The following is a 27,570-nucleotide window of genomic DNA, read 5'->3' as shown; positions in this document are numbered from 1 at the left end:
GTCCCCCTCCTCTCCTGCATGGAGCAGCCACCATGCGCAGCTCCGTTTTGGGTTTCGGTGGCTCTCGCTCCCGCTTTTGCCCCCACGGACCGAGGTTGCCTCAAGTGCCCAGCAAAGAGCCCCGGGGCAATTCCCAGGGCGGCAGCAGCCCCCAGCCGCTCCCCCGAGCCCCGCTGCCAAGCGCCCGAGGACGGAAAGCAGTTTTTGCGGCAGGCGGCGGCACACACGCGGCCGGCCCGGCGCTTGGCCGGCTGCCACCCCCGGTAATTACTTACGGAAAGCTCCCTGCCTGTTACTTCCATCCTATTTATTGCGCTTTTACATAAAAGCCGCTTCCTCGGTGTGTGGGGGTACACGTGCACGGCAGGCCACCTCGCCGCAACCCCGGGGCACGGGAGGAGCTCCGCGGTGCTCGGTGGGGGGGACATGGGGGAACACCCACTCGCACGCCTGACCAGGTGTCCCTTGGCTTTGCAGGTCGGGGGGCTGCAGTCGAGCCCGCTGGCGCGCAAGGTGAAGCGGACGCTGCCCAGCCCGCCGCCCGAGGAGCCCCACGTCCCCCTGGCCAGCCCGGCCACCCCCCAGCTCTACCTGAGCAGCCTGGCCCCCAAGGCCACCGCGCCGGTCACCAAGGCCAGCCTGCTGAAGGAGCTGGACCGCGACCTGAGGCTGGTGGAGCACGAGGCCACCAAGCTGCGGAAGAAGCAAGCGGAGCTGGACGAGGAGGAGAAGGAGATCGATGCCAAGCTGAAGTACCTGGAGCTGGGCATCACCCAGCGCAAGGAGTCACTGCTGAAGGAGCGGGGGGGCGGGCGGGACCACCCCTACCTGCGCTGCGCCGGGGACCGCCGTGACTACCTGTCCGACAGCGAGCTGCACAGCCTGCACCTTGCCGCCTACGACGGTGCCAGCCTGCGCCCCGCGCCCGCGGGGCAGTACGCCGACTTCGCCGCCACCGCCGCCTCCTATGGCACCTACCCGTACCCCGCCCCGCAGGGCCCCACCGCCTTCCCGCCAGCGCGCCTGCAGCCCCCCCAGTACCCCGCAGCCAGCACCTCGCAGGACGGCTTGCCAGCAGCCCCGCTGCCTGCCTTCGCCTCGCCCGGCGCCTTCCCGGCCCCTGGTGCCGCATACCCGGAGCTGGGCACCCCAGGCCAGCCGGGCTTCCGGCCCCAAAACCCCTACCAAGCTCCGAGCGCCTTTGCTGGGGCGGCCGCTGTGCCGGTGGCACAGCCCACCCTCTTCCAGAGCCCGGCGGACATAGCCGGTGGGCACCAGAAGCCGCGGCAGACCTCGCTGGCTGACCTGGAGCAGAAGATCCCCACCAACTACGAGGTCATTGGTGCGGCCACCAGCTCCTCTGCCATTCCCGACGTCGCCTTCAGCACCACGCCGGCGAGCGGCAGCTATGAGCAGTACAAGGCACCCGAGGCCCGGCCAGCCGAGAGAGCCAGCGCGGCGCAGGGCCCCTCGGCCAGCTTCTCTTCCGAGTCCCTCTACACCAGCCTGGAGCAGAACATCCCCCGTAACTATGTGATGATCGAGGACATCAGCGAGCTCACCAAGGAGAGCCCTGCGGTGGAGGGGCAGAAAGCAGAGCCGGCGGGCACGGGCGCCGACAGCCGCCACAGCAGAGAGAAGAGCGAGCTGGGGGACGCCGAGGGCTCCAGCCGGCCCTGCTGCTACACCAAAGCTGAGGAGGAGTCCGAGGAGGACGTCTACGACCACCATGGCCCTGATCATCGAGGGAAGAACAGCTACCACCGGGGCGCAGAGAGCAATGGCAGGGCATTGGGGAGCTCCACCAGCTCATCCTACTACTACGGGGACGGCGAGTACCGGCACTCCTCGCGGGTGGACAAGCACGGCTCTGGTGCGGCACTACCGAAGCATTCGTCCAAGAACCTGGCGCCCGCCGTCGTGTCCTCGAAGCGCAGCAAGCACAGGAAGCAGGGCATGGAGCAGAAGATCTCTAAGTTCTCCCCCATCGAAGAAGCCAAAGACGTGGAGTCGGACCTGGCCTCCTACGCAGCGACAACCTCAGTCGGCAGCAGCAACGTGGCCTCGAGGGCCAAGAAGCTGCAGGAGGAGATCACCTACGGCCTGAAGAAGAACGTCTATGAGCAGCAGAAGTACTACGGCGTCTCCAGCCGGGATCTGGTGGACGAAGAGGAGCGGGTCTACTCTGCCGGCAGCAGAACCCGCTCCTCCGGCTATGGGGTGGAAAAGTCCTCCGGCCGGGAGGCGGGTGGACGGAGCAAGTCCTACGAGCGGGAGGGTGCGGAGCGCTCCCAGAAAGGTAGCTCCAAGCCGTCATCCCTCAGCATGAGCCAGAGCCGTGGGCGGGCGCCCATCCGCACGCAGCCCTCAGAGGAGGAGAGCCCCGTCAGCCCCCTGGGGAAGGCAGTGGGGGGGTCACGCGTCACGGGGGGGCCTGGCCCCCAGTCGGCGGGGGACCCCTGCTCCCAGTTCTGCTCCAGCCACTCATTGCCTGATGTGCAAAAGCACATCAAAGACGTGCCAAGGAGTCACTCGTACAAGCACGAGGAGGGCTACGGCATGGACGATGCCCATTGCGTTGTCTCGGACAGCGAAGGTAACGGCTCCCCGTGGTGACCACCCCAGAGCATGGCGCTTCCCCGGGGCATGCCCGTCCGCTCGTACGCAGAGACACTCTCACCGCCTCAGTTTGCTTGACACGTGCCTTCCTCCCCCCGCCCCGGTTGTTCGGTGTTAGCCGGTCCCACGCGGTGCCCCACCGCGCCGCGCCGCGCCGCGTCCCGTCCCCGCCGGCACGGGCTGTCCCCCACGCGCGTGCCCGCTGCTTGCCTCTCCCACCTCATTGCATGGCTTCCACCCGGGCGGCCTCGAGCGAGAGATTGACTGTGGTTTGTTTTTGGTTTCCGAAGCCTATCATTTGGGTCAGGAGGAGACAGACTGGTTTGATAAGCCCAGGGAGGCACGGGCGGAGAGGGTCAGGCACTACGGTGGCCACTCTTCCTCGCAGAAGAGACCCCCGGTTAAGCACACCTACCACGACTACGATGAGCCCCCCGACGAGGACCCGTGGCAGCACGATGACTACCCCCAGCACCGCGAGCACCGGCACCACGGGGAGTACGGGCGCCACGCCGGCACCTCCCGGCACACCAGCGACGAGCCCCCCCGCCGCTCGGCCAAGCAGCACCCACGAGAGCCCAGCCGCCATGAGCCCCGTGGCCACGGGCCATCGGCCGCCCCCAAGAAGGTGCAGCAGCCTGAGCCCCGCACGCCTGCGCCCTACGGCCCCGGCTCCGCCGAGTACGCCCCGCCGTCCCGCCCTGCTGCTCACCACCACGGCGCTGAGACCCCCAAGGCACAGAAGCCTCCCCAGCCACACGGGTTGGCCACCCCAGCACCGAAGCCAGAGCCCCTTGCGCATCCGCAGCAGCCGGCGGCGAGGCAGCAGCAGGCAGGGCAGCAGGCGACGCGGCAGCAGCCAGCGGCGCGGCAGGCTGCCCAGCCGGCAGGCTCGGCGCAGCCCGAGGCCAGGGGCAGGACGCAGGGACCCCCATCATCCCGGCCACCGCAGCAGCAGCCAGGGCCAGCCCAGGCGGCGGGGAAGGCGCCAGCCACGCTCCACGTGCAGCCGGGTGGGCACCCAGCGCCGGCGGTAAGTACGGGCTCAGCTGGCTTGGCTGCCTCCCGACTCCACGGCTCTGCCGGGGACCAGCCTGTCTGGCCGCAGCCAGGGGCTGGCAGGGGAAGGGTTGGGGATGGGAGCCACGGGCCAAGCCGTATCCCACCCATGCGCCTACTACAGCTGCCGTTGGGTGCCGTGGGAGTAGCCATCCCCTCAAGGGGACCCAGGAGAGGACATCCCTGTGCCCTGGATTCCTTGCTGCCTATTTTGGGGCTGTGGAGCAGTGTTTGGGGATTTCGGTGTCGCTTCCCGGCCTGGGCCACCCCCAGAGGATGCTCTGCCAGGAGGGCGAGCCCTGAGAGAGCTGTTTTCCCCGTTCCAGCCGAAAGCGGAGCAGACGGACGTGTCCAAACCTGGAGCAAAAGTGCCACAGCAGCCAGGGAGAGTGCCCGCAGCGCAGCCCCTGGGAGCAGCAGGTCAGTGGGCCCAGCGGCACGGTGCCGTCCCACCCCTCGCCTGCTGCCTGACACCCTGGGGGCTCGGCCAAGCTCCCCCGGCCGGGCCCGTCCCCTGCTAACGGTGGCTTCATTTGTCCCCCAGCAGACAGCAAGGCCGGTCCAAGGGCAGCCGGGCCGCGTGGTCCCGCCGGCACGGCCATGGGGCAGCCCGGGGGGGAAGGAGAGAGCGTTTTCTCCAAAATCCTGCCGGGGGGGGCAGCGGAACAAGCTGGCAAACTGACTGAAGGTGAGGGCTGCTCCCAGGGAGGGGGACGGGGTGGTGATGCTCTTCTGCACCGAGACAGGGTCGGGCACTGTGGGGGAGGCAGGGTGCAGCCGGCGGGATGCAGTGATCCCACCGTTTGGGGCCCGGGGAGGTGGGGGGCCAGGGCAGCTGCACCGTGCTGACGCCTCTCCCGGCTTCCCCGCAGCGGTGTCGGCTTTTGGCAAGAAGTTCACTTCGTTCTGGTGAGAGAACGGCACAAGGTGAGTGCAGCCGGCTCCGGGTGCTGCGCCGCGGGCTCTCCCTGCCCTGGCTGTGCCTGACGCCCTCCCGCTCCCTCCTGCCACAGGAGTTTGGGAAACGAGTGGAGATTGAGTCGTTGCAGTGGAAAAACCTATGAAGAAGCCAGTGAATTCAGCACGCGGCGCCGGACTCTGAGTATAACAGTGAGTATCTGGGGCACAGCCACATACCGGTCCCCTCCATCATGGCATCCCCGGGGCTCCCGTGGCACCGCTGTCCCCCCCGGCACCCGCTGAGCCCTGCCCTGCCACGCTCCTTCCCCCAGGGGTGAGAAGGACACAGTGCAGTCCCGTCCCCTTCCCGCTGGGCCGCTCGTCCCCATCTTCATCCCCAAGCGCCGGCCCCAAGCCAAGGTGTGGGGGCTTGGCCTCGTTCCCCGATCTCGGCAGCGCCGCGTGGGCCGATGCCCTGCGGATGCTGGTGCAGACCGTGGGTTTGCGGGGAAGGTTTGGGCGGCCTGAGCTCTGCTCTGGGAGTCCGTCCAGCGCGGGGGCGGCAGCAGCTGCTCCGCCGGCAGCGCCTCTTGGCTTGCCACTGCCCGTTCGCTCAGGCCGGCGCTGCCGCTCGGCGGGGTCCCCTCCGCGGGGACATCGTCGCTCGGGCTAACACATCTCTCTCTGTCTCTCGCAAGCTTTTGAAAGCAGGGCGATCCCTGGATGCTGGACCAAACGGCGGCCGAGCGGGGGGCCCGGCAGACACCCCGGGGCGGACGCCCCCCCACGCCTGGCGAGCAGCTCCGGCGCGGCACACGGCGAGCCCTGGCAGCCGCCCCGAGCGGACGGGCCTGATCCGGACCATCGGGTCAGGCCCCGTAGGTGGGCCGCGGCCCTTTCTCAAGATTATACGCAGAGTTGCTCCCTCCAAACCCCAGCTCTGGCCTCTTCATAGGTTTTTCCCCCTCCGCGAGCCGAGGGCTGGGTGCCGCGGGCGCCGCTCCTCCTTCCCGACCCCGTCCGCCCCGCCGGGGCCGTCCCCGCGCCCCCCGCGCTGCAGCCCGCTCCCGGCCCCGCCAGGGAGCCCCCGGAGCGCGTCAGCTAGGACCTAACACTGTTTCACTACCGAAATACGAGGCCATAGGACTCTGACAGGCGGTGCGGCCGGCCTTTGCCGACGTGGCCACCGGCTGGGCGCGCGTCCTGGCGCGCGGCGTCGCCCCAAAGCCATTGGAAGCATTGAAAGGGCCGCGCTCGCCCTCGCCACGCAGCCAGCACGCCCGCCGCCGGGCACCCCTTTTCTTTCGAGAACAGCCTTAATCATCCCACTTTGATTTCTGTGTATACCTCATCCGCACTGGGGGGGGCAGTGGGCGTCGTCGGGGGGGGGGTCCTTTTTTCTCGGTTTCTTTGGGTTCACTTTATTTTGGTTTGGGGTTTGGTTTTTTTTCTAAACTTTATACCAAATCCTCTTCCCTCTTTGCTTTGTGCGATGAGTTAGCACACGGGCTGTCGTCTGTAGAAGCAATAGAGTGCAGGAGGCTACAAAAGAGCACAAATCCCGTGGAACAAGATCAGGAGAGCTTTGCCTCCGGCAGTATCCTTCCTCTTACTGTGCAATCCAAGTCCTTCTCAAGCCATTTCGCGGGGACACGGGGACGGCCGGCGCAGCGGCCGGCGGCCAAAGCCCGCTCGCCCCGCCAGGAGGGGGTTCCCCGGGAGGGGGGGAGGCAGCCCGAGGAGGGGGCTCGCCAGCGTACAGCCGCGTGCCACCCATGCCCCACCGCCTCCCCGCGCCGGCGGCGCCCCCCCCCGGTGCCCCCCGCGGCGGGTGGCAGCCGCCCGCTCACCCGCCTGATGTTCTATGCAACGAAATAACACGACTCCAGAACAAGACCTGTGAATAGCTAATCAGTTCAATGTCGCGCCTAAGGGTTTCATCGCAAAGCGTGCCGCCGAGCGACCCGATAACTACTCTTTATCGACCACCCGTGCGTATGAATTCGTGGCATGTTCGACCCACGGAGGGCCACTTTGCCAAAGGGCAGCCCTAGCGCCCGTGACCGTCTGTCCCGTCGTAGAGCATGGCTTGCTACTTCTCTGCACGGTTCCACCCGCCTTTCGGTGCTTGCTGTTCTTTGCCTGGACTTTTCTTTTTTTCTTTTCCATCAGTCCATCACTGTACTGAAAGCTCTTAGCAGATTTATGCACTTGTTATCGAGGACCCGGTCGCCGTGGGAAGCCCACGCTCCGTGGCAGGTCCCTCGCAGGGGGCTTTGCCTGTGCCCAAGGCTGGGGGAGAGGCCGGTGGCTGGGGGACGGGGTTGGGAGCGCGGCGTTCCCGTGCGGCAGCCCCACGGAGGAGACCCCCGGCCCCGCGCACGCCTCTCCCCGCCGATGACAAGTGCATAGCCTGAGGGTGCCTCCTCTGGGCCCCCGGCCCCCGCCGCTCCTCGCGCTGTAAATACTTGTACAGTGTGTCAATCGCACGCGGGACCGAGACCCCCGCCGGGGCCCGTCTCGCCGCCCGAGCGCATCCGCCACCTCGCCTCTCTGCCCGCCGGGACCGGAGGCCTGTAGCCCACCCCGCCGGGCCAGGCCTCCAGCCCAAAATCGTGGCAGTCTGCCGGCCGGGGCGGGGGTGACGGAGGGGGCTGTAAAGACGAGGCGCCGAGGGTGGCCGAGCCCCGGGCACCGTTTGCGGCGGTAAGTGCGATGCCGGGTGCGCTCCCTCTGAACATTGTGACGGTGTGCGTGTCTGCTGTGCTCTGTGCCACCCGTAGTGACCCCGTACCGTGCCGTACCGTGCCGTACCGTGCCGTACCGCCCCCGCCGCTGTGTCGTGACTCCCTCCCAGAAGCTGCCCCCTCACCAGGTGTTTCTGTGGGAACAGAATAAAAAGGACTTGACACAAACCACAGGCTGGCCCCGATTCCTGCCTGCTTGCGGCGAGGGGGGGGCTGGAGGGGGGGACCTGGACCCCCGGCACGGTGGGGGTGGCCGGGCTGGGAGCCCCGTGGGCCTGGTCGGCACCAAGCGCCGGTGGGCTCTGCGGCCCACGCCCGGGGCTGCTGGGCTGGGGGGGGGGGGGGGGGGTCCCTGCGGCCTCCAAGGGCCCGATCCCCCCCCAGCCTGTCCACGGAGCCCCTGTCCTGCAGCCACCTGCTGGGGGAAACCACTCCAGGGCGACCCACATGCTGCGGGACCGGGCCCTGGCCCCTGGCTACGGCTTCAAACGGGCGCCCGCGGATGAACCGGTGCCTCCGGGCCGGAGCGGCCGCCGGGGGAGCGGGGGGGGGGGGGGGGGCCCGGCCGGGGCGAAGCGCGGACCCGAACGTCGAGGCCTCCGGCAGCTGCGCCTCCCGCGCCCACCAGGGGGCGCCGCAACGCGGGCGGTGGCCCGAGCGCCACAGCCAATGGGAGGTGCGGCACGCCGCCGGCCCCGCCCCTCCTTCCCGGAAGTGCCGGCGCTGGTGCCGCTCCCGTCCCGCCGCCACGACATGGAGCCGCCGGTGAGGGGCTGCAGGGAGGAGGAGGAGGAGGAGGAGGAGGAGGGGGGGGGGGGGGAGGGGGGTGCCGTGACGTCACTGCCGCGGGTGCCCGCCCCGCCCCGGGAGCCCGCCCCCGCGCGGCCCCGGTCCCCCCCTGCCCCGTCATCGCAGCCCCCGGGAGCCCCGTCCCGGGCACTGCCCCCGCCCCGCCCGGCGACCCCCGCACCCGCCAGCCCCCGGTGCTGCGGCGACTGCCCCGGCTCTGCCCCCCCCCCCCGATACCCCGGTAACTGCCCCGGCACCTTCCTAGTCCCCCCTTGTGCCCCAACTGCCCCAGTACCCCGGTAACTGCCCCCAGTACCCTCCTGATTCCCCTACGTACCCCAGTAACTGCCCACTGGTACCCCAGTAACTGCCTCGGCTCTGCACCCCCAGTACTGCTCCCGGTATGCCAGTAATTGCCCTCATACCCCCCGCCCCGTACCCCAGTAACTGCCCCAGCACTGCACCCCCAGGCAGTGCCCCCAGTACTCACCATCTCCCCTCTGCACCCCAGTAACTGCCCCTGGTACCCACTGGTACCCCCGGTAACTGCCCTGGCCCTGCACCCCCAGTACTGCCCCCAGTACCCCAGTAACTGCCCTTGTACCCCCCCATTTACTACAGTAACTGCCCCCCAGTACTCTCCTAATCCCACCATGTACCCCCAAAACTGCCCCAGCACTGCACCCCCAGCTACTGCCCCCAGCACCCCAGTAATGCCCCCAGTACCCTCCTAAGCCCCCCCCACCCATGTACCCTGGTGCACCAGTAACTGCCCCCTGTGCCCCACCGCTCCCCGGTTCTTGCCCCCCCTGCCCTGCGCCCCGGCACGGTCCCACGCCCTCCAGCCCCCCCCGGCGTGTTCCGCAGGTGCTGTCGAGCACGGAGGAGATGGTGGAGCTGTACCGGGAGCTGAGCCGGCACCCGGGGCTCAGCGCCGCCTGCCTCGGCCCCGACATCACCACCCAGTATGGGGGCAAGTACTGCAGCCTCTACACCGGTACGAGGACGGGGTGGCCCCCTGGGGAGCCCGGGGGTGTCCGGGGGGGTCTCCGCCTGCCCGGCGGGGACGTGGCAGTTGTCCTCACCCCGCTCCTCGCAGAGTGGTCGCAGCGGGACCTGGCGCGGGCCGAGAATGTCAAGTTCTGCCGCCAGTACCTGATCTTCCATGATGGGGTCTCCGTTGTCTACTCGGGACCTGCCGGTACCTGCTCCGAGATCAAGGACGAGTGAGTCCCATCCCGTCCCCCGTGCCGGTGTCCCCTCGGGGTGCCGATGGCGGGGGGCTGACGGGCGCCCGCCCACCCGCAGGCTGCTGAGCCGGGAGTCCCCCAGCGGGGCGCTGAAGGCTGTCCTGCGCAAGGTCCCCGGCAAGGAGAAGGAGAAGGAGAAGCAGTTCCTGGAGGTGAGGAGGGGGCCGGGGCGGGGGGCTGGATCCACGCTGGGGCTCGGGGCTGGATCCACGCTGGGGCTCGGGGCCGCCCCGGCATCTCTGCCCCCAGGTCTGGGATCAGAACCGCAAGGTGAAGAGCATCGACCTGACAGCGCTGGACAAGCACGGCAGCGTCTACGACGATGGTGAGGAGCCGGGGGATTGCCGGGGGATGCTGGGGGATGTGGGGTCCTGGAGGGACGGGGTGGCAGGTGCCTGACCCACCCCTGCAGACCAGTTTGGCTGCCTGGCCTGGTCGCACTCGGAGACCCACCTGCTCTACGTGGCGGAGAAGAAGCGTCCCAAGGCTGAGTCGTTCTTCCAGAGCAAAGCTCCCGAGCTGGGTGCCTCCGACGAGGACACGGGGCACCCCAGGAAGGAAGATGCTCCCCTTAAGGTGGGGTCCCCCCGTCCCGGGGCTGGCAGTGGCCGGCGGGGCGGCCGTGGGGCTGACGGGGCTGTGCCACAGGGCGAGCAGTTCGTGTACCATGAGGACTGGGGGGAGGCGCTGAGCACCCGCAGCGTGCCCGTCCTCTGCGCCCTGGACATCGAGGGCAGCAGCGTCTCGGTGCTGGAGGGCGTCCCGGAGCACCTCTCTCCCGGCCAGGTCAGGATGGGGAGCTCCAGGGAACTGGAGAAGAGAGGTTTTGGGGGGCAGTGGTGGGTTGAGCCGCCTGCCCCCCCCCTCTCCCCGCAGGCTTTCTGGTCCCCCGGTGACACCGGTGTGGTGTTTGTGGGCTGGTGGCATGAGCCCTTCCGCCTGGGGCTGCGGCACTGCACCAACCGCCGGTGAGTCCCCGTGGGGCACCCCACCCCACAGCCAGGCCCCCCAGCCCCATGGTGACACCCCTCTCTGCCGACAGGTCAGCACTCTTCTACGTGGACCTGACGGGTGGGAGATGCGGTGAGCAGCGTGCGCCCCAACCCTGCCGGTGCCCTGGCTCCCCGCAGCCCCTCACCGTCCCCTCGTGCCCATGCAGAGCTGCTCTCCGAGGACACCAGGGCCGTGTGGTCCCCCCGGCTCAGCCCTGACCGCTGCCGCATCGTCTACCTGGAGAACGACGCCCTGGGCCCCCACCAGCAGTGCAGCCGCCTCCGCATGGTGAGCGGCATCGGGGGGGACACTGGGGAGGTGGCGAGGTGCCCGTGCCGGGGCAGGGACTGGCAGGAGGGCAGTGGTGCCCTCTCCCCAGGCTGCAGCGGGTGTGGGCGGGCTGAGACCCTACAAAACTCACGCCGTGCCATGTCTCCCACAGTACGACTGGTACACCAAGCACACCAGCACAGTGCTGGAGGCCGTGCCACGGCAGGCATGGGGTGAGTATAGCCCTGGGGGCGGCAGTGGGGGGCAGGAGGGGGTGCTGAGAACCATCGCTTTCATTGCAGGCACCTTCCCGGGCATCTACTGCGGCGCTCTGCCGGGGCTGTGCTGGGCGGCCGACAGCCGCAGGCTCGTGCTGGATACGGCCCAGCGCAGCCAGCAGGTGAGGGCTGCCGTGCTGGGACGGCGGGGGGGCACGCGGAGGGCCGGGCCGGGTGAAGGCTCCGCTGGACTCTGCCCTCGTGCCCCTAGGACGTGTTCGTGGTGGACACGGTGACGGGCACCACAACCTCGCTGACGGCCGGTGAGTGCCAGGCCGGTGGGGCCGTGCCGGTGCCAGCACCGGCGAGGGGGTCACGCCTGCAGGTCTGACCTCCCCCTCCTCCCCAGACGCCCCCCAGGGAAGCTGGTCTGTCCTCACCATCGACCGGGACCTCTTGGTGGCCAGGTTCTCCACCCCTAGCTGCCCCCCGACACTGGTAAGGTAACGCCCCCCTCCCCAGCGCCCACCAGCCCCTCGGTGCTGGCACCGACCCTTCTCCTCGCTCAGAAAGTGGCCATGCTGCCCGACACCGGCCGGGAGGCGCAGGCGCGGTGGGTCTGCCTGCAGGATGCCCCCCCCGTGCCTGGCATCAGCTGGGGCATCCGCACCCTCCGGCCCCCGCCGGAACAGGAGCACCCTCAGTACGGTGAGTGCCCGGGGGGGGCCGGGCCAGCCTCTGCCACCTCCGCTGAGCTCTGACCCCCCCCACACCCCACCTCCACAGGAGGCCTGGACTTCGATGCCATCCTCCTGCGCCCAAGCGAGGGCCCCGCCGCCCAGAAGCCCCCCTTGGTCGTGATGCCCCATGGTAAGAGCTTGCCCCCCCTCCACGTGTCCCCACCCCGGTCGGGTAGCGTCACCCCCCTTTTGCCTTTCGCAGGAGGTCCCCACTCTGTCTTCACGGCCGGGTGGATGCTGTACCCGGCGGCGCTCTGCCGCGTGGGCTTCGCCGTGCTGCTGGGTGAGTGATGCTGGGGGGCCCAGGCACTGCCCGGTGGCAAAGCGCCCACGGTGGGCTGGGGCGGGGAGAGGAGGGGCTCTGACGCTGCCTCCCCCCGCAGTGAATTACCGCGGCTCGCTGGGTTTCGGCCAGGATAGCGTGGCCTCCCTGCCAGGCAACGTGGGCACGCAGGACGTGCGTGACGTGCAGGTATGGTCCTGGCACGTGGTCCTGGGGCACCCCGTGCTCCCGCAGTTGCCCCGAGGAGGGAAAGCGGGGCTGTCTGCCTCAGCGGGTGTCCCCCGTGGTGGCAGCTCTGCGTGGAGCGGGTGCTGCAAGAGGAGTCACTGGATGCCGGACGGGTGGCACTGGTGGGCGGCTCGCACGGGGGTTTCCTGGCGTGCCACCTCCTCGGCCAGTTCCCCGACACCTACCACGCCTGCGTGGTCCGCAACCCTGTGGTGAACATCGCCTCCATGGTGGCCACCACCGACATCCCCGACTGGTAAGTACTGCTGCCCCCGTCCCCCCACCGCGCCGGCCCTGCACGTGCCCCTGTCCCTCTCGCCCACAGGTGCCTGACAGAGACGGGGCTGCCCTACGCACCTGACGCCCTGCCGGACCCGGCCCAGTGGACAGAGATGCTGCGCAAGTCGCCTATGTGCTACGTCGACCGGGTATGTCCCTGTCCTCGTCCCTGTCTCCGCCAGCAGCGCTGGCGCTGAGGCTGTGCCGCTCCCGCAGGTCCGCGCGCCCGTGCTGCTGCTGCTGGGGGAGGATGACCGGCGCGTGCCCCCCAAGCAGGGGCTGGAATATTATCGTGCCCTCAAGGCCCGGGGGGTCCCCACACGGTGAGTGGGGTGCTGCGTGCCCAGGTCAGGGGCTGCAGGCACGGCGCTAACCCCTCTCTCCCCTCCAGGCTGCTCTGGTACCCGGGGAACAACCACGCGCTGGCTGGCGTCGAGGCCGAAGCCGACGGCTTCATGAACATGGCGCTGTGGCTGCTCAAGCACCTGCGGTGCTAACGGCCCCCCGCTGCTGCTGCCCCCCAATAAACAATGTAGTTCAGTACCCTTGGCATCTCTGACGGTGATGCCAACACCGGCGTCGCCTCCGCTCCCGGCGCCCCAGGACGTCGCGGCCACCGGACCCTTCTCCCACACAGCTCGGCGTTTGTGCCACCGGCGATGCGGCGTGCCACGGCAGAGGGCGAACGCCGCCCAGCCGCCCCGGGCGCGGCGGGCAGCGCAGGGCAGCTGGAGGGCTGGCGCCAGCTCGCGCATGCCTTGGCAGCCTGCCCGCTGCCGAGCGGCAGGCGCCGACGGCCCAGCGCGGCGGAGCAAGGCCCCATGGCCTCGGGGACGGAGCGGGGCGCGGAGGTGGGCGAGGGGGCCCGGGGGGGGCTGCGTGGGTGGGCACGGCCCCGTTTTGGGGGGGTGGGCATGGGCAGAGGGGTGAGCTTGCCCCCTGCCAGCGTGCCTTTTCCCCCACCCAGGCGGCCGGCAGCCCCGCCGCCTGCTACCGGGAGCTGAGCCGGTTCCCCGCCATCACCCGTGCCGCCCTCGGGGCCGCCGCGGGGGGACAGACCTTCCTGCTCTACACTGGTGAGCTGTGGGCTCGGCTGCCCCGGCGCTTTCGGCCCACGGGGCCGGCGGGGGCAGTTGCTGACGGCCCCCTCCCGCAGAGTGCAGCCGCCCCGACCTGCCCCGTCGCCGGCTCCTGCGCTTCAGCCGCCACTACAGCCTGCGGCGCACGGGCAGCGGCGACCTCGCCGTCAGTCGGGCAGCGCTCAGCGCCGAGATCCACCACCGGTACGGCACGGACGGGCCGCGGGGTGGGGCGGCATGGCTGGTGTTTGTGGCGTGGCCGGTGCCAGCGGCGTGGCCGGTGCCAGCAGCGTGCCACCCGCCGCAGCCTGCCTCCCTCCTGCCCGCAGGCTCCTCAGCCAGGACTCGCCCACGGGGCAGCACCGCGCCGTGCTCAGCCGCTGCCCACGGCGGGGCCACGAGCTGCTGGAGGTAACGCGGGCTGCCCTGTCACCGCAGCCTCGGGGCTCACCGGGGTGGCTGCAGTGCCAGCGCCGGGCGCCACGGCCATGGTGTGCCGGTGCTGACCCCTGTCCCCCCCCAGGTGTGGGGCAGCGGCGGGCGCAGCCACAGTGTGGACCTCACGGCGCTGGGGAAGCACGGGGAGGTCTACACGGAGGGTAGGGTCCCTGCCCCGTGCCCCCTGCCCGTGACACAGGCGAGGGTGGCACGGCTGGCGGCCCCAGTGCCCAGCTGTGCCTGTGCCAGGCTGGGCTTTGGCACCCTCTTACCGTGCCAGGGCCCTTCGCCTGCCTGGCCTGGTCCCGCTCGGAGACACGGCTGCTCTACGTGGCCGAGAAGTGCCGGCCCAAACCACGGCCCCCCTGCCCCTGGGATGTGCCGGGAGCAGCCAGGCCGGCGGAGGAGGACGAGGATGAGGAGGTGGGTGCCGTGCGCCCCGTGAGCAGGCTGTGCACCCCATAAGCGTGCCACGCACCCCACGAGCATGCCGTGCACAGAGCCCCATGTCTAGCACCACCAGCCGTGGGGCTGACGGGGCCGTGCCGCAGGGCGAGCAGTTCGTGTACCGCGAGGACTGGGGGGAGGCGCTGAGCACCCGCAGCGTGCCCGTCCTCTGCGCCCTGGACCTGGAGGGCAGCAGCGTCTCGGTGCTGGAGGGCGTCCCGGAGCACCTCTCCCCTGGCCAGGTCAGGACGGGGTGCAGGGGGGAGCCCCGAGGGGACCAGCCTGGGGCTGCGGGATGAGCCCGGCTGTCGCACAGGCCCTGTGGTGCCCGGATGACCGCGGCGTGGTGTTCGTGGGCTGGTGGCACGAGCCCTTCCGCCTGGGGCTAAGCGCCTGCTCCAACAGGAGGTGGGTACCCTCCGGCACCCAGCGCCGTGCCAGGATGCCCACCCCCATGCCAGCGTGGCTCCGCACGGTTGCAGGGCTCCAGCCTGACCCATGCCTCCTCCCCAGGTCAGGGATTTTCCACTTGGACCTGGCCGGTGGGCGCTGCGGTGAGCACCGGGAAGGCAGGGGGTTCCCCGAGTCCCAGGGGTCCCCCGGGGCGCTGACCCCCTGCTGCCCACAGAGCTGCTGTCAGCTGAGCGTGGCGCTGCCTGCTCCCCACGGCTCAGCCCCGACGGCCGGCGCCTGCTCTACCTGGAGGGGGGCCTGGGGGGGCCCCACCGGCAGTGCCTGCGCCTGCGCATGGTGAGCGGGGGCCCTGCGGGCACGGCCGTGCCACTGGCGTGGGACCCAGTCCCTGACGGCACAGCCTCTCACAGTGCCCGGCCAGGGTGGGGAGTGGGCTCGGCCCCCAGTCCCCCTGCCTCAGTTTCCCCGGTGGGGCACGTCCCTGACCGCCGGCTCTCCCCAGCTCACCTGGCAGACGAGGCAGACGGCAACGGTGCTCGACGTGGTGCAGGAGCCCATGGAGGGTGAGTGTGGCATGGCGGGCAGGCAGGGCTGGGCGCTGCCAGGGGGCCGGGACCCCCCCCCCCCCGTGCCAGGTGCCCGTGACCCCTGCTCACCAGCATTCTGTCCTGCTCGCAGCCTTTACCGGGCTCTACGGGGAGGCACTGCCACCACGGTGCTGGGCAGCTGACAGCCGGCGAGCCGTGCTGGGCACCCCACAGCGGAGCCGCACGGTGAGCCCTGGGGACAGGGGATGGGGATGTGGCCCCCCCACACCCTGTGGTGACACGGCTGCCTGTGCTCTGCCCCCTCGCAGGACCTGCTGCTCGTGGACACGGAGGCGGCCACCGTCACCAACCTGACGGCAGGTATGCGGCACCGGGCCGCCCGCGGTGCCCCGGCGAGCATCCATGAGCGCCAGCGTGCTCTCTGTCCCCAGGGTCACCAGAAGGGTGCTGGGAACTGCTCACCCTCCAGTGGGACCTGCTGGTGGCCACCTGCTCGGCCCCCCACCCGCCCCCCAAGCCTGGTGAGCAGAGCCCTGGCACCGCGCGGCACAGTGCGATATGGCACAGCAATGCGCAGGCAGGCATAGCACAGCATGGCACGGTACAGCATGGCACGACGAATTGTGGCGTGGTGTGGCATGGCACAGCCAGGCACAGCTCAGGAGAGTGTGGCACGGCACAGCCCAGCATGGGGTGCACAGCCAGATCCAGCATGGCATAGTGTGGCAAGGCACAGTGCAGCATGGCATGGCACAGCCTGGCACAGCATGCCAGGGCTAGGTACAGCATGGCATGGCCAAGGACAGCACGGCATGGCACATCCATGCAAGGCACAGGATGGCTCAGCGCCACAGAGCACCGGGACCCCAGGCACGTTGTGGCTGATTACACGCTGGCAGGGGCTGGCTGCCCTGGGGCAGGGGTGCCCCCGTGCCACCCATTGCCCATCCCCAGGTGGTGGCGGTGCTGCCGCCGGCGGGCCGGGAGCTGCCCCTCCGCTGGGTGCCCGTGGAGGATGCCCCAGCGGTGCCCGGTGTCACCTGGAAGACCCTGACAGTCCATCCACTCTGCAGTGGGCAGAGCCCCGCTGCACACGGTGAGCGCCCGGGGGCCCCCACCGCACCTGGGTGCCGCCTGGGTGCTGGGGGCCCTTGGGTGGGGGGGGTGGGCAGAGTGCCGGGTGCCTAGGGTAGTGGGTGCTGAGTGGGACCCCTTCCCTGGCGCAGGTGCCCAGGCCTTCGAGGCCCTGCTGCTGAGCCCGACGGACGGCACAGCACCGCATCCCCTCGTCGTGTGCCCCCACGGTGAGTGAGGAGACGGCGGGGACACCCTGGCAGCACTGGTGGCACCCCAGGTGACGTCCCCGCCGGCCCCAGGTGGACCCCACGCCGTCTTCGACGCCCGCTGGCGCCCGAGCATGGCCGCGCTGTGCCGGCTGGGCTTCGCCGTGCTCCTGGGTGAGTGCCGGGGAGCCCAGGGACGCGTGGCCCCTGTGTGCCACGGGGGATGTGGCACCCATAGCCCCCATCTCCCCAGTGAACTACCGTGGATCCCTGGGTTTCGGCCAGGCTGGCATCAGCTCCCTGCTCTCCCACGTGGGTGAGCAGGACGTGGCAGACACCCAGGTGAGGGGCACTGGGCTGGGGGGTGTCAGGGGTGCTGCTGGGGGGGGGGCAGTGCTGATGTTTGGGTGCTGTTGGTGGGGTGTTGATGGTGGGTGCCCCACGGGTGCAGCTGGCGGTGGAGCAGGCACTGAGCAGCGAGCCTCTAGACCCGCACCGCCTGGCCCTGCTGGCCGGCTCCCACGGAGCCTTCATCGCCCTCCACCTCCTCTCCCGCGAACCCGAGCGCTACCAAGCCTGTGCCCTGCGCAGCCCCGTCTCCAACCTGCCCGCGCTGCTGGGCACCTCCGATATCCCCGACTGGTGAGTGCCGTTCCCCCCATCCCATGCTGTGCAACGCTACATCCCCACGGCACCCACCAGCACCTCCGTGCCGCAGGCGCTACACCTCCCTGGGGCTGCCCTACTCCTTCGAGCGGGTGCCCCGCGCCGAGGAGCTGGCCACCATGCTGCTGCGCTCACCCATCGCCCAGGCAGCCCGGGTAAGGCAGGGGCAGACTGGGTGCGGGGTGCCGGGCGCAGGGTGCTGGGCACCCACCGCCGGCTGTGCCGCAGGTGCGGACGCCGGTGCTGCTGTGCGTGGGTGCCCGGGACCGGCGCGTCAGCCCCACGCAAGCGCTGGAGCTGTACCGGGTGCTGCGGGCCAGGGGGGTACCGGTGCGGTGAGTGGGGTGCAGGGGGGGCGGGAGCAGGGAGGGAACCCCGGGGTGCCGGCCGAGCATCCCCCTGTCCCGTCCCGCCCCGCAGGCTGCTGTGGTACCCGGAGGGCGGCCACGCGCTGGCCGGCGTGGAGACGGAGGCCGACGTCTTCGGGAATTGCGCCCGCTGGCTCCTCCAGCACCTGGGGCAGCCCCGGAGGGACGGCACGGGACGGCACAGCCCCTAGTGCCCACGGTGGCCCGGCGGCTGTGCTGGCCCTGGGGTGACCAGTGGCCCTGGGGACCACACCAGGAGCAGAGGCAGATGGAGCGGACGTAGCTGGGGCAGGACAGGAGTTGGGGTTCAGCTCTAAATAAACACGCGAGACCCTGTGCAGTGCCAACCTCCGCAGCCACGGCCGGGCCTTTATTGCACGGTGGCGGCTGTGCCAGGCTGGGGCTGAGCCGGCTCAGCCCATCTTCATCACCTTGTGGATCCAGTCGACGTAGAGGGAGACGCGGATGAAGAGGGCGGGCTGGTCAGTGCGGGCGCAGACGCGGGAGGGGGTGATCACCCCCTCCAGCACCCAGCAGTCGGCGGTGAGGCAGGCCAGCGGCCCCCCGTAATCTCCCTGCGGCACCCGGAGAGCGGCGTCACCCCCGGTGCTGGCACCCGTGGGCTCTCTGAGGTGGCGGTCCGGGGCCCGGCTCACCTCGCAGGCCCCCACGCCGGCACGCAGCGGGGCGGTGCACAGCTCGCTCTCCTTCAGGCGCCCGCGCAGCGCCGCATTGCACTCGCCGTGGGCCAGCACGGGCAGCCGCGCCACGTTCAGCACGCTGCCGTCCGCCGTGCCTGCGGGCAGCGAGCACACGGGGCAGCGGGCAGGGGGATGCCGTGGCAGGGGGATGCTATGGGTGGGTGGATGCTGTGGGTGGGGGGCACGCAGCGTGCAAGGTGATGCCTTTGCAGGAGGAGTGCCCTCTCGGGGGGTACTGCGGGCAGGGGATGTCGCAGGCAGGGGAATGCTGTTGGTGGGGACTGGCATGGACGGGGGATGTCACGGGCAGGGGGATGCTGTGGAAGGGGGATGTCGTGGGCAGGGGATGCTGTGGGCAGGGAAATGCTGTTGCTGGGGAATGGCATGGGCAGGAAAATGGCATGGAAGGGGGATGCCAGGGACACGGGGATGCTGCGGGCAGGGGGATGCCATGGGCAGGGGACGCCATTGCAGGGGATGCCCTGGCAGGGGCTGCCTGCAGCAGGTACCTCTGGTTTCCCCCCAGCCGGCGATCTCACAGACGGTGCCGGCGGGCACGACGTAGCGCTCGGGCGGCAGGCAGATCAGGGCCACGCGCCCATTCAGAGCGGCTGGCCTGCGACGAGAGGGGCAGCGGGATGCGGTGCCAGCCCAGCCGGCAGTGGGGCACGGCGGGGGCCGGGGCACGGCCGCTCACCTCGCCAGCTTCAGCATCACCAGCTGGGACTCGGAGGGGCCGCAGACGATCCGCGCGATGGGGATGGTCTGCTGGTCAGGGTCCCTGGGGCCGGGGTCCTTGAAGAGCGTTCCCAGCTGCACCTCGTAGCCCGTCAGGTCAGCGTCACTGCGGGATGGCGATGTGAGGGTGCGGGGGGCTCCCGGCACCCCACGCCCCGGCCCCGGCCTTACCAGGAGGAGAAGCACTGGCGTGTGCTGATCACCCACTGCTCCTTCACCAGGGACCCGCCGCAGAAGTGCACGCCGGCCCTGTGGGGACGGGAGGGTGAGCTCCCGGAGGAGGGGGGGACGCCGGCTACGTGGCGGTGCCGGCGGGGAGCCCGCTCACCGGTTGCGGATGCTGACGGTCCAGGGTGAGTTGCCGGGCTGGCCACCGACGATGCGCCCTTTCCACTGCAGCCTCTCGTCCCGCCGGCCGCACTGCTCAAACACCACCGCGTCTGCGGGCAGGGCAGGTGTCAGCCGGCGCCGCGCCGCTGGCACCTGCCCCGTGGCACCCACCTGGCACCTATGGGCCCCCACCTGCGCTCTCCAGGATAGAAGGCACCGTGCTGCCAGCTGCAGAGAGAAAGCAGAGGGTGGCACCGGGGCAGGATCCAGGCACCCTGGGGGGACCAAAACCACCCCAGGGGGTGGCCGGGGACCCCCCGTAGCTCTGCAGGGGCGCAGGTAGGGGCTCACAGCAGGGCTTGATGGCGCAGTAGTCGAAGGGGGTGCGGGGGTCCATGGTGTAGCACCAGGGGCCGTGGCTGTCGTTATCGGGGTTACGGCAGTAGTTCTCCTCCAGGTGTGCCCCAGGGTGGGTGATGGGCGAGATCCTGCCGGGAGGAAGTCACCATCCCCATCCCCATCCCCGTCCCCACACGCTGCTGCCTGGCACGCTCCCTCGCACACTCACTGGGGCACGTGGGGCGCCTGGGCAGCCCACGGTTGGCAGGTGATGCCCTTGCGTGTCTTGCTGACGTGGCCGTGGTAGCGCTCGCCGTGGCCGTGGTAGCACTCTGGGGACAGGCGGGGAGGGCTGGCACCCCCGGCAGGCACCCCGGGGGCAGGTACCTGGGGGGGGGGGGGCTCACCTTGGGCACCCAGCTCGTCGGGGCAGCGGCGGATGTGGAAGCAGAAGGCGATGCGGATGGTGGGGCGGGCGGTGAAGCACCACGGTGCCTCCGAGCCGTCGGGGTTGCGGCAGTAGTTCTCCTGCAGGTCCCTGGCGGAGAGGCCGTGTGGGTGCCCCCTGCCCCCCCAGCCCACGTCCATGGGTGCTGCCCACCGCCGCCCTCCCCGGGCACATCCCCTCCCCACCCTTACTTGCACGGGTACTTCTCGGGCACAAAGTGGTGTCGGTGGGGGGTCTGGGCATCCCAGCGCTGGCAGGGGATCCCCGACACGGTGATGTTCACCTGGCCCCGGTAGCCTTCACCCTTGCCCCTGAAGCAGCCGGTGGTGACATTGAGGGGCCGTGGGCGTTTCTCTGCTTGCGTGGCCGGAGAGGGGCAGAGCGGCAAGGTTAGGGTGGCACCCGGGACCCCCAGTCCCAGCTGTGTGGTGACACCGGCGGGGACTTACTGCAGAGGCGGATGCGGCAGTACTCGCGCTCCCGCGCTGGGTCGGTGGTGTAGCACCAGGGCCGTTCGGAGCTGTCGGGGTTGCGGCAGTAGTTGTCGTCCAGCCCCTTGTCGGGATACCTGGGCCAGAGAAGGGGAGCGGTGGTTGAGGGTGGCACCACCGCCCCGGCACCTGGCACGGTCAGGGCGGCTGCGTGCTGCCTGGGGCTGGGGGCTGGTACTTGTCGGGGTGGTAGGGGTGCTTGTGTGGGTGCTGCAGGTCCCAGCGCTGGCACTCCGTCCCCGACTCGGTATGGTCCACGGCGCCGCGGTACTCCTCCCCGTTGCAGGTCATGCAGACGGCTGCCGACAGCCAGGGAGGCTCAGTGGGGCGAAGACACGTGGCACAGGGTGCCCCTGGGCCGCGGCACTCACCATCCTCGCACTTCTTGATGCTGCAGCTCTGGTGTCGTATGTTGGGGTCGACGGTGTAACACCACGGGCCCCGCTTGTCCCGGTCGGGGTTTCGGCAGTAATTCTCCTCCAGCCCGTTGCGGGGGGATGGCAGGAACCTGCTGGCAGCAGGGTGGGTAGGAGGGCTGCCAGGAGCCCCTCATCCCGAGGGGAGCACAGCCACAATGCTGTGCCACCCCTGGTCGGTGCTATTGGCCCCATGCTGTCCCTATTGCCCCCAAGCTGTCCCCATTGCCCCTACGCTGTCCCCAGCCCATTCCTCGTTGCCCCATGCTGCCCAGGGCCACTGGCGGGTGCCGCGGGGCAGCCGGGGACACGGGGGCACCTGTGGTCATGGGGTGTTGTGGCTTGCCAGTGCTGGCAGCGCAGACCCTTCTCTGTGGTGGCCCGTGTGCCGCGGTAGCTGGAGCCGTCGGCCACGATGCAGTCCCGCAGGTAGTCTGGGCAGAGCCGGGCACCACGTCAGAGCCCCGGCGGGCCGAGCCAGGGCACGTGGGCCGTGGGAAGCCCTGAGCCGCGTGCCCTATGCCCGGTCTGTGGTGTCCCCGTGCCCACCCGTGGCACCAGCCCACCTTTCTTCTGGTACAGGTCATAGTGGATGTTTTTCTGCAGCTGAACGTGGGGCGAGTGCTGGGTCCAGGGCAGCAGCTGGCACAGCTGGCTCTGCCGGTCGTGGTGGAAAGCCCTGGGAGGCACAGCGGGAGCCTGGCATGGCACCGTGGCGGGGCCAGGACCCGTGGGGCACGCACAGACATGGGTACCCAGCACCCAAGTGTACGGAGTGACCCCGGTGTCGTGGCCCCCTGCACTCCCACCCGTCCCGCTCACCGGCAAACCAGGCTGGCGGCACAGCGCTGGGCACACTGCTCGGCAGAGCCCCGCTCCGGCAGCGGCGGCGGTGGGTCCGCGGGCACTGCCAGCAGCTCGGTGGCTCGCAGGCGCTGGAAGTCATTGAGGGGCGAGCGGTGGCCTGGGGAGTGAGGCAGGAGCTCAGCATGCCCGTGGGGGCCCAGCGGGGACACCCGAGGCCTGCGCAATGGGGGATCCCTGCCCCACGGAGCAGCGGGACCCCTGCCCCACGGACCACAGGATCCGTGGCCCGTGGAGCAGGAGGGTCCCCACTCTACAGGGTGCACAGCCCCCGCTGCAGCCCCCTAATTCCCGATTCCCCCCCCCGCCCCGCGCCGCGGGACAGGGCAGTGGCCTGCGGGCTCCTGGCCTGGCCCCTAGGCCTGTCTAGACCCCACGCTGCCCCACGGCGGCCCAGCCCGGGGACCTACCTGAGCCCAGGGCCGCGGCCAGGGCGAGCAGGACCCCCAGCACGGCCAGCATGGCGGCGGCCCCGCGTCCCCGGGCTGCTGGAGAGCGGGGCCGGCCCCAGGCAAATATTTGCCCGCGGGCCCGGGGCCAGGCGGGGCCGGGGTCACCCCGCGGCGGGGCCGCGCGTGGGGCGGGCGGGGCGGGGCCTAGAGCGCGGGGGGCGGGGCCGACGGGAGGTGTGGGGCGGGGCTTGGAGCGGGGCCAAGAGGGGGGCGGGGCGGGGCGACGGGGAGGGCGGGGCCGCGTGGGACGGCCGCGGGGCGGGGGCGGGGGCGGGGGCGGGGCGGGGGGGGAGAGAGAGAGAGAGAGAGAGAGAGGAGGGGCCGCGCGCGGCCAGGTGGGGCGGGGCGGAGGGGGCGGGGCGGGCGAGGGCGCCGGTCGCCGATTGGCCGCGGCGCGCTCGTGCCGCCGGTTGCTAGGCGCCCCGCGCCCCTCCCCCAGGTACGTGCCCGCGCGGGGGTCGCGCTCGCGCCGCGCCGCCCGCTCGGTGCGTCGGGGCCGCTGGCGGCGAGAGCCGGCGGGGAGCGGCCTCCGGGCCCGGCCGTCGCACGGTGAGGGGCCGCGGGGACGGGAGGGACGCCTGGCCTCCGCCCGGTGGCGGCGGCGCGGGGCTGCGGCGGCACCTGCAGGGCCGACCTGCCCTTGGCCTACCGGGCGGGCCGGGAGCGGGAGCGGGGCCGGGAGCGGCGACGCGGCCTGGGCAGAGGCGTGGCGCGGCGGGCCCGGGCCTCCCGGTGCGCGGGGTAGAAGGGCGGCCCGGCCCGGCCCGCCGGGGGCGGCCCGCCGCCGCCTCAGCCCCGGCGCGCCCTCCGCGGCCTGCCGGGGCCGGGCGCGGGCGGCATCCCGGGCTGACCGCGGGGTCCGGCCCCGGCGCTGCTGCCCCCCGGCTTGCCGCGCTTCCCTTCTCCTCGTTGTTTTCCCCGCCGCCCGGTGCCCAGCACCCCCCCCCCCCCCCCCCCCCGCCGGGGCAGCCGTTCGGGCGCCCTCCGGGGCCCCCCGCCGGGGCCTGGGCGGGCGCCGCGCCCGGGGATGCCCGGCGGGGCCGGGCCCTGCCGGCGGGCGGGCGGGCGGCGGAGCGGGCCCGGCGCGGGGCACCGAGCGGCTGGGCCGGGTTGGGCTGTACCGGGCGAGGCGTGGGGCTTCGCTGCAGCCGCCGGCGGGGGCGGTGGGAGCGGCCCGGGTGCTGGGGGCGGCGGCGGCGGCGGCAGCCGGTCCCTGGATGCACCGTGTGGGCTCCCCGGGCTCGGCCCAGCCCCGTGTGCGGGAACCCGGCGGCTCTCCCCGCTCACCGGGACCGGCTTGGCTCCGTGGGAGCGCCGCTGGATTTCCAGGTACCCGGCGGAGTTGGGTGTCGCTCTGGGTGCGCTCCCCCCGCCGCAGCCCCTCGGCTCTCGGCCCCACTGCGGGACGGGCAGAACTCGCGGGGGGCTCTGCGGGGCCCCCCCGGCTCCGAGGGCTGACCTTGGGTCTCGGGGCTGCCAGCGTGAGTAACAGCAGAGGCTGTTCCGGGCGTCGCAGACCCACAGGCAAACTTCAGTCAGCGGGGCGGGCGACTAAATGCGAGTAAGTAAGTTCTGCTGCACAAAAAGGCATAAATGCAGAATATTCCCTGTGGCCTCCCCGGCTCCTCAGAAGCAACAGGCTGTGGAGCGGCTCCCCCGAGTCTCCGGCACCCGTCAAGTCAGCGAGTATGAATTTAGCAAGTTTTGCTGCAGGCTTGCAGGTCACAAACTCCCCGTGTGTGCTCTTAGAGCTTAACCTGGTCTCTGCTGCTGGGGGTGGGAAGGTGCAGGCAGTGGGACGTGGGAGCTGGGCGGCAGGGTTCGCAGTCGGTCCCTGAGGTGCTGTGTCTCCCTCAGTCCTGGAGCTTTGGGCTCCTAGGCTTGGGAAAACGGCACTGATGTTGTTCACCTGTCCAAAAAGAGATTAAAATCCTCTTTTTTGTATAAAAAGACCAAACACTTGTCTGTCTTCTCTCAACCCCTCCAGGCAGGGGCTTCTTTTCACTGGTGTTACTGGATGGACCGCTAGTATCTCTTGCCTTGGGACTACTGTTCTTAACAAAGTTTGTTATTTAACTTTCTATATGGAATGCTGTCTGTTCGCATCTTTAGCTTTACAGATTCCTTTCCTCGCTTTAAGAGTTTCTAATTCATAGGTTTCTTCGCACAGTCTCTGCCGCTATACCGAACATCCTAAACCACTTATTCATTCTTCCCGATGCTTGTCATTGTGCTCTTCTATCCTAAATATAGGGTAGTATGCCAACGGGGGAAGCTTGAGAGCAAGCTGAAGTGCTGGGAACACCACTGTTTACTCAGAGGAGTAATCAGCAAAGCCTGGCTGATTCCAGGTCGTGCCGTCTTCTTGCTGCAGGAGTTTGCACTCACTTCTCTGGGAGCTGGCACGAATTCTTGAATAACTAGAAGATGTTGTTGACAGCACATGCTAGCTTAGAAATACCCATTTCTTTAAGTATTGTGTAAACCGAGTAGTAAATTCTGCTTAATTGTTGATACTAGGCCTGGAGAATTGGTAAAAGCTGTGGGGCTGATACCAGTAAAGGTGTTCTGCGCCTCGCTGTGTACCAGTAGGTTTTGTATGGGATTTGTTAACCCCGAGCACTTCTCTGCTTTTAGAAATGGCTGGTACTCATTGCTAGCTCAAGCGCTGCTTATCCACTTCTTTCTCCTCTCGCCTCTCACTGCCCGGTGTGCTGGGCTTGGCTGCTACGAGAAATGAAGGAGGACGCATGACAGGTAGAGTGAGACCTTTTGCTGGCTTCAACTGCAAAGTGAGTGGCTGGAATTGGCTCAAAGCTCTGACTGTAACTTGTCTTCCACGGACGGCTGGTCTGGAGGAATTCTCGCGTGTCTCTTGTCTGCAGAGCTGTACTTTGGCAGCAAGGGGGTAACGGAGGGAGCGCTGCTGCGGCCTGGCTTGTGTGAGTGCGCCAGCTGACAAGCCTGAGAGGTGCATTGGTGCTTTGCACTAAAGACCAGTGGTCCTGCTTGGGTCTGACAGAGGAGAGGACCGTGTGGTTGCAGCAGCTGGGTTCTGTGGGAATTTTCATGCATCAGTGTCCACAGCACAGGCGTGAGATGCAGTGTGTTGTCAGCCTGGCAGAGAGGGTGTGATGGTTCTGCCCTGGCAGGATTGGTGTCCCTCAACAGTAGGAATGGTGTCTCCTTGCCTTTTCCATGTCCCTTGGAGAGATAATGAGAGAGACTGTCCTGGAGAGATACCAGGGTGCTGTGCCAGCCTGGGGAGGAACTCCAGCTGATGGGAGTAAAACACTCTGTCTCTTTTCAGCAATGAGAGCTATCTGGAAAGTTTTGTTGTGGGGATGATTTTGGATGGTTTGTGCTTTTGCTACTGTTAGCTGAAGAACAGTATGGAGAAATTAATTCTAGTATTGATTAATTTGAATGAGGAAACTGCAAACTCTGAATTCTCCTTGGGCAAACAGGGGTCTTGTAAATAAATGCCTCCAGCATTCTTTGTGGTGCTTGTAGACTGTCTACCAATTACTTCTGGTCTCTTGCTGAATCAGTGGGAGGCTGTCACTTCTTGAGCTCCGAGTACTTCAGCAGTGATTTGGGCGAAATACAAATAAACACAGTGGGATTGACCTAGCGTATCTGAGCTCTTGGTATGCTGAAAATGTTTGTTCTTAGGATGTTTGTGCAGTCTGGAGAGCTCTGTACCTTAAACCCCATTCGCAGAGGACTGTGACCATGTTTAAGCCGTGGAAAATAAAAGATCAACCTGAAGAATCTGTGCTTTTAGGGCTTGTTCTGTGAGACTGAATAAGTTTGAGCAAACTACTAAGGTGCTGCTGGACGTAGAGTTAATATATTAACCTGTGTGAATATGCTAGGTAAGTGCACTTCCTAGTCTAGTGCCTTTTTCTGTCGGCGTATCTCCCTGCACTTATCTGTTGGCTTAAACTGTCTCTGGTTCAGCTTTTCTGGGATAAAATTTTAGCTTGCCAGTGGGAAAGATGGTTGTATGTATTTGATGTTACCACTTTTTTTTGGCATTGTGTTTTTCATGAGCATCCAAGATGATCTGCTGGTGCAACACTGTCCAAAGGAGATGGTCCAAGTCCCCTGGCCGGGCAGGCCCGCTCCCTTCCTCTTGTGAGTGCCTGCTGAGCCCATGAGCTGATCGCCTGGGGACCAGCAGAAAGCTCCCTGGCTCTTGCGCATGGTTTGTGAGCTGTTCTGCGTGTCTGGTGAGGAGGAGACAGGGCAAGGCGAGTGGCACAGCTGTGTTCGGGGTGTGGGGAGGCAATGGGGGCCTCCCTCTTCTGTTGGTGGTGACCTGCTCAGTTGGGCAAATATGTCTTGAAACCATGGCCTGAATTAAAGCTGGAGCTTCTTGCTCGATGGTAGCTTCTGCCCGAACTATTAGCTGGGGTGCGAGCAATGTAAGGCACCCTAGGAATGCACCGTGGTTTCCCAAATGCTGTGTCCTGCTCAAGGTCACCTCAGCCCGGCACTGCTGGTTTCTGGGAGCCAGGCTTTATGCATGGTAGGAAATTCCCTGGAATCTCTGCCAGTGGCAGTAGTGCAGCCTTGCACGTCTTGTCCACATCTGGGGTCCCATCCCTGGGCAGTGTGCTGGGACCCGAGAGCCAGAGGGGGCCACTGGGCTACCATGTGCTGCCATGGCTCCTTACTGTGGCCCTTGCATACGTCTAACTGCGGAGAGCTCACAACAAACCTTAACCCAAATGGTGTTCTGCCACGTGGCCCCGTCATGGTTTAATCCCAGCCAGCAACTAAACACCACGCAGCCGCTCACTCACTCCCCCCCCACCCAGTGGGATGGGGGAGAAAATCGGGAAAAGAAGCAAAACCCGTGGGTTGAGATAAGAACGGTTTAATAGAACAGAAAAGAAGAAACTAATATTGATAACACTAATAAAATGACAACAGCAATAATGAAAGGATCGGAATGTACAAATGATGCGCAGTGCAATTGCTCACCACCCGCTGACCAACACCCAGCCAGTCCCCGAGCGGCGAATCCCTGCCCCCCCTTCCCCGTTCCTATACTGGATGGGACGTCCCATGGTATGGAATACCCCGTTGGCCAGTTTGGGTCAGGTGCCCTGGCTGTGTCCTGTGCCAACTTCTTGTGCCCCTCCAGCTTTCTCGCTGGCTGGGC

General features: G+C 68.4%; 5 protein-coding genes across 10 annotated transcripts in view; 4 read left to right on the top strand and 1 right to left on the bottom strand.

Annotated features, from left to right (window-relative positions):
- Positions 1-7,498, top strand: part of BSN (bassoon presynaptic cytomatrix protein) — a 97,270-nt gene extending 89,772 nt beyond the window's left edge. For 2 of the 3 annotated variants that reach the window (XM_052776507.1, XM_052776504.1), the window contains 7 exons: positions 478-2,596; positions 2,910-3,652; positions 4,005-4,098; positions 4,223-4,366; positions 4,551-4,605; positions 4,692-4,788; positions 5,277-7,498. In XM_052776507.1, coding sequence (XP_052632467.1) covers positions 478-2,596; positions 2,910-3,652; positions 4,005-4,098; positions 4,223-4,366; positions 4,551-4,591 — 3,141 coding nt within the window. In that variant the 3' untranslated portion in view covers positions 4,592-4,605; positions 4,692-4,788; positions 5,277-7,498. The remainder of the gene's footprint in view (positions 1-477; positions 2,597-2,909; positions 3,653-4,004; positions 4,099-4,222; positions 4,367-4,550; positions 4,606-4,691; positions 4,789-5,276) is intronic. The other variant, XM_052776506.1, reaches the window with a different exon arrangement.
- Positions 7,499-7,772: 274 nt separating this feature from the next.
- LOC128137340 (acylamino-acid-releasing enzyme-like) lies at positions 7,773-12,918 on the top strand. Its single transcript, XM_052778194.1, has 22 exons — positions 7,773-8,090; positions 8,982-9,111; positions 9,214-9,340; positions 9,423-9,516; positions 9,614-9,689; positions 9,777-9,940; positions 10,013-10,150; positions 10,241-10,332; positions 10,407-10,447; positions 10,524-10,645; positions 10,800-10,860; positions 10,930-11,027; positions 11,117-11,168; positions 11,255-11,343; positions 11,415-11,553; positions 11,632-11,715; positions 11,788-11,868; positions 11,969-12,057; positions 12,162-12,352; positions 12,422-12,524; positions 12,592-12,698; positions 12,767-12,918. Exons 1-22 carry the CDS (start codon positions 7,773-7,775, stop codon positions 12,870-12,872), a joined length of 2,502 nt encoding a protein of 833 aa, XP_052634154.1. The 3' UTR covers positions 12,873-12,918.
- A 106-nt stretch (positions 12,919-13,024) lies between these two features.
- On the top strand, positions 13,025-17,965 carry APEH (acylaminoacyl-peptide hydrolase). The gene is given in 23 exon segments (XM_052778195.1): positions 13,025-13,226; positions 13,343-13,451; positions 13,532-13,658; positions 13,784-13,865; positions 13,978-14,053; positions 14,173-14,315; positions 14,444-14,581; positions 14,656-14,747; positions 14,853-14,893; positions 14,968-15,089; positions 15,256-15,316; positions 15,432-15,526; positions 15,610-15,661; positions 15,733-15,806; positions 15,808-15,822; positions 16,256-16,397; positions 16,528-16,605; positions 16,678-16,758; positions 16,838-16,926; positions 17,036-17,226; positions 17,303-17,405; positions 17,479-17,585; positions 17,671-17,965. Coding segments are annotated over 23 exon segments (2,349 nt in total). The 5' UTR covers positions 13,025-13,034; the 3' UTR covers positions 17,810-17,965.
- MST1 (macrophage stimulating 1) lies at positions 17,955-22,525 on the bottom strand. Of its 2 annotated transcripts, none has more exons than XM_052778196.1 (18): positions 22,356-22,525; positions 21,904-22,045; positions 21,648-21,760; positions 21,401-21,515; positions 21,037-21,173; positions 20,844-20,964; positions 20,624-20,742; positions 20,366-20,531; positions 20,134-20,264; positions 19,956-20,058; positions 19,739-19,875; positions 19,580-19,615; positions 19,386-19,497; positions 19,229-19,306; positions 19,017-19,163; positions 18,829-18,935; positions 18,275-18,414; positions 17,955-18,193 (listed from the first exon to the last, which is right to left on the bottom strand). In XM_052778196.1, exons 1-18 carry the CDS (start codon positions 22,405-22,407, stop codon positions 18,032-18,034), a joined length of 2,118 nt encoding a protein of 705 aa, XP_052634156.1. In that variant the 5' UTR covers positions 22,408-22,525; the 3' UTR covers positions 17,955-18,031. The 2 variants fall into 2 exon arrangements, with proteins under 2 accessions (XP_052634156.1, XP_052634157.1); XM_052778197.1 differs by having other exon boundaries at positions 20,366-20,528.
- A 296-nt stretch (positions 22,526-22,821) lies between these two features.
- Positions 22,822-27,570, top strand: part of DAG1 (dystroglycan 1) — a 54,794-nt gene continuing 50,045 nt past the window's right edge. Inside the window, exon 1 of one of the 3 annotated variants that reach the window (XM_052777335.1) lies at positions 22,822-22,946. The gene's annotated coding sequence lies outside the window, so the exon portion shown is untranslated. Of the gene's footprint in view, positions 22,947-23,934; positions 23,959-26,116; positions 26,276-27,570 lie in introns of those variants that run through there. The other 2 variants (XM_052777341.1, XM_052777336.1) reach the window with 2 other exon arrangements.

The sequence above is a fragment of the Harpia harpyja genome, chromosome Z (genome assembly GCF_026419915.1).
Source record: "Harpia harpyja isolate bHarHar1 chromosome Z, bHarHar1 primary haplotype, whole genome shotgun sequence".
In the NCBI taxonomy this organism is placed as follows: Eukaryota; Metazoa; Chordata; class Aves; order Accipitriformes; family Accipitridae; genus Harpia; species Harpia harpyja.
Note: the sequence above shows the minus strand (reverse complement) of the source record. Positions and strands in the feature narration are given on the sequence as shown.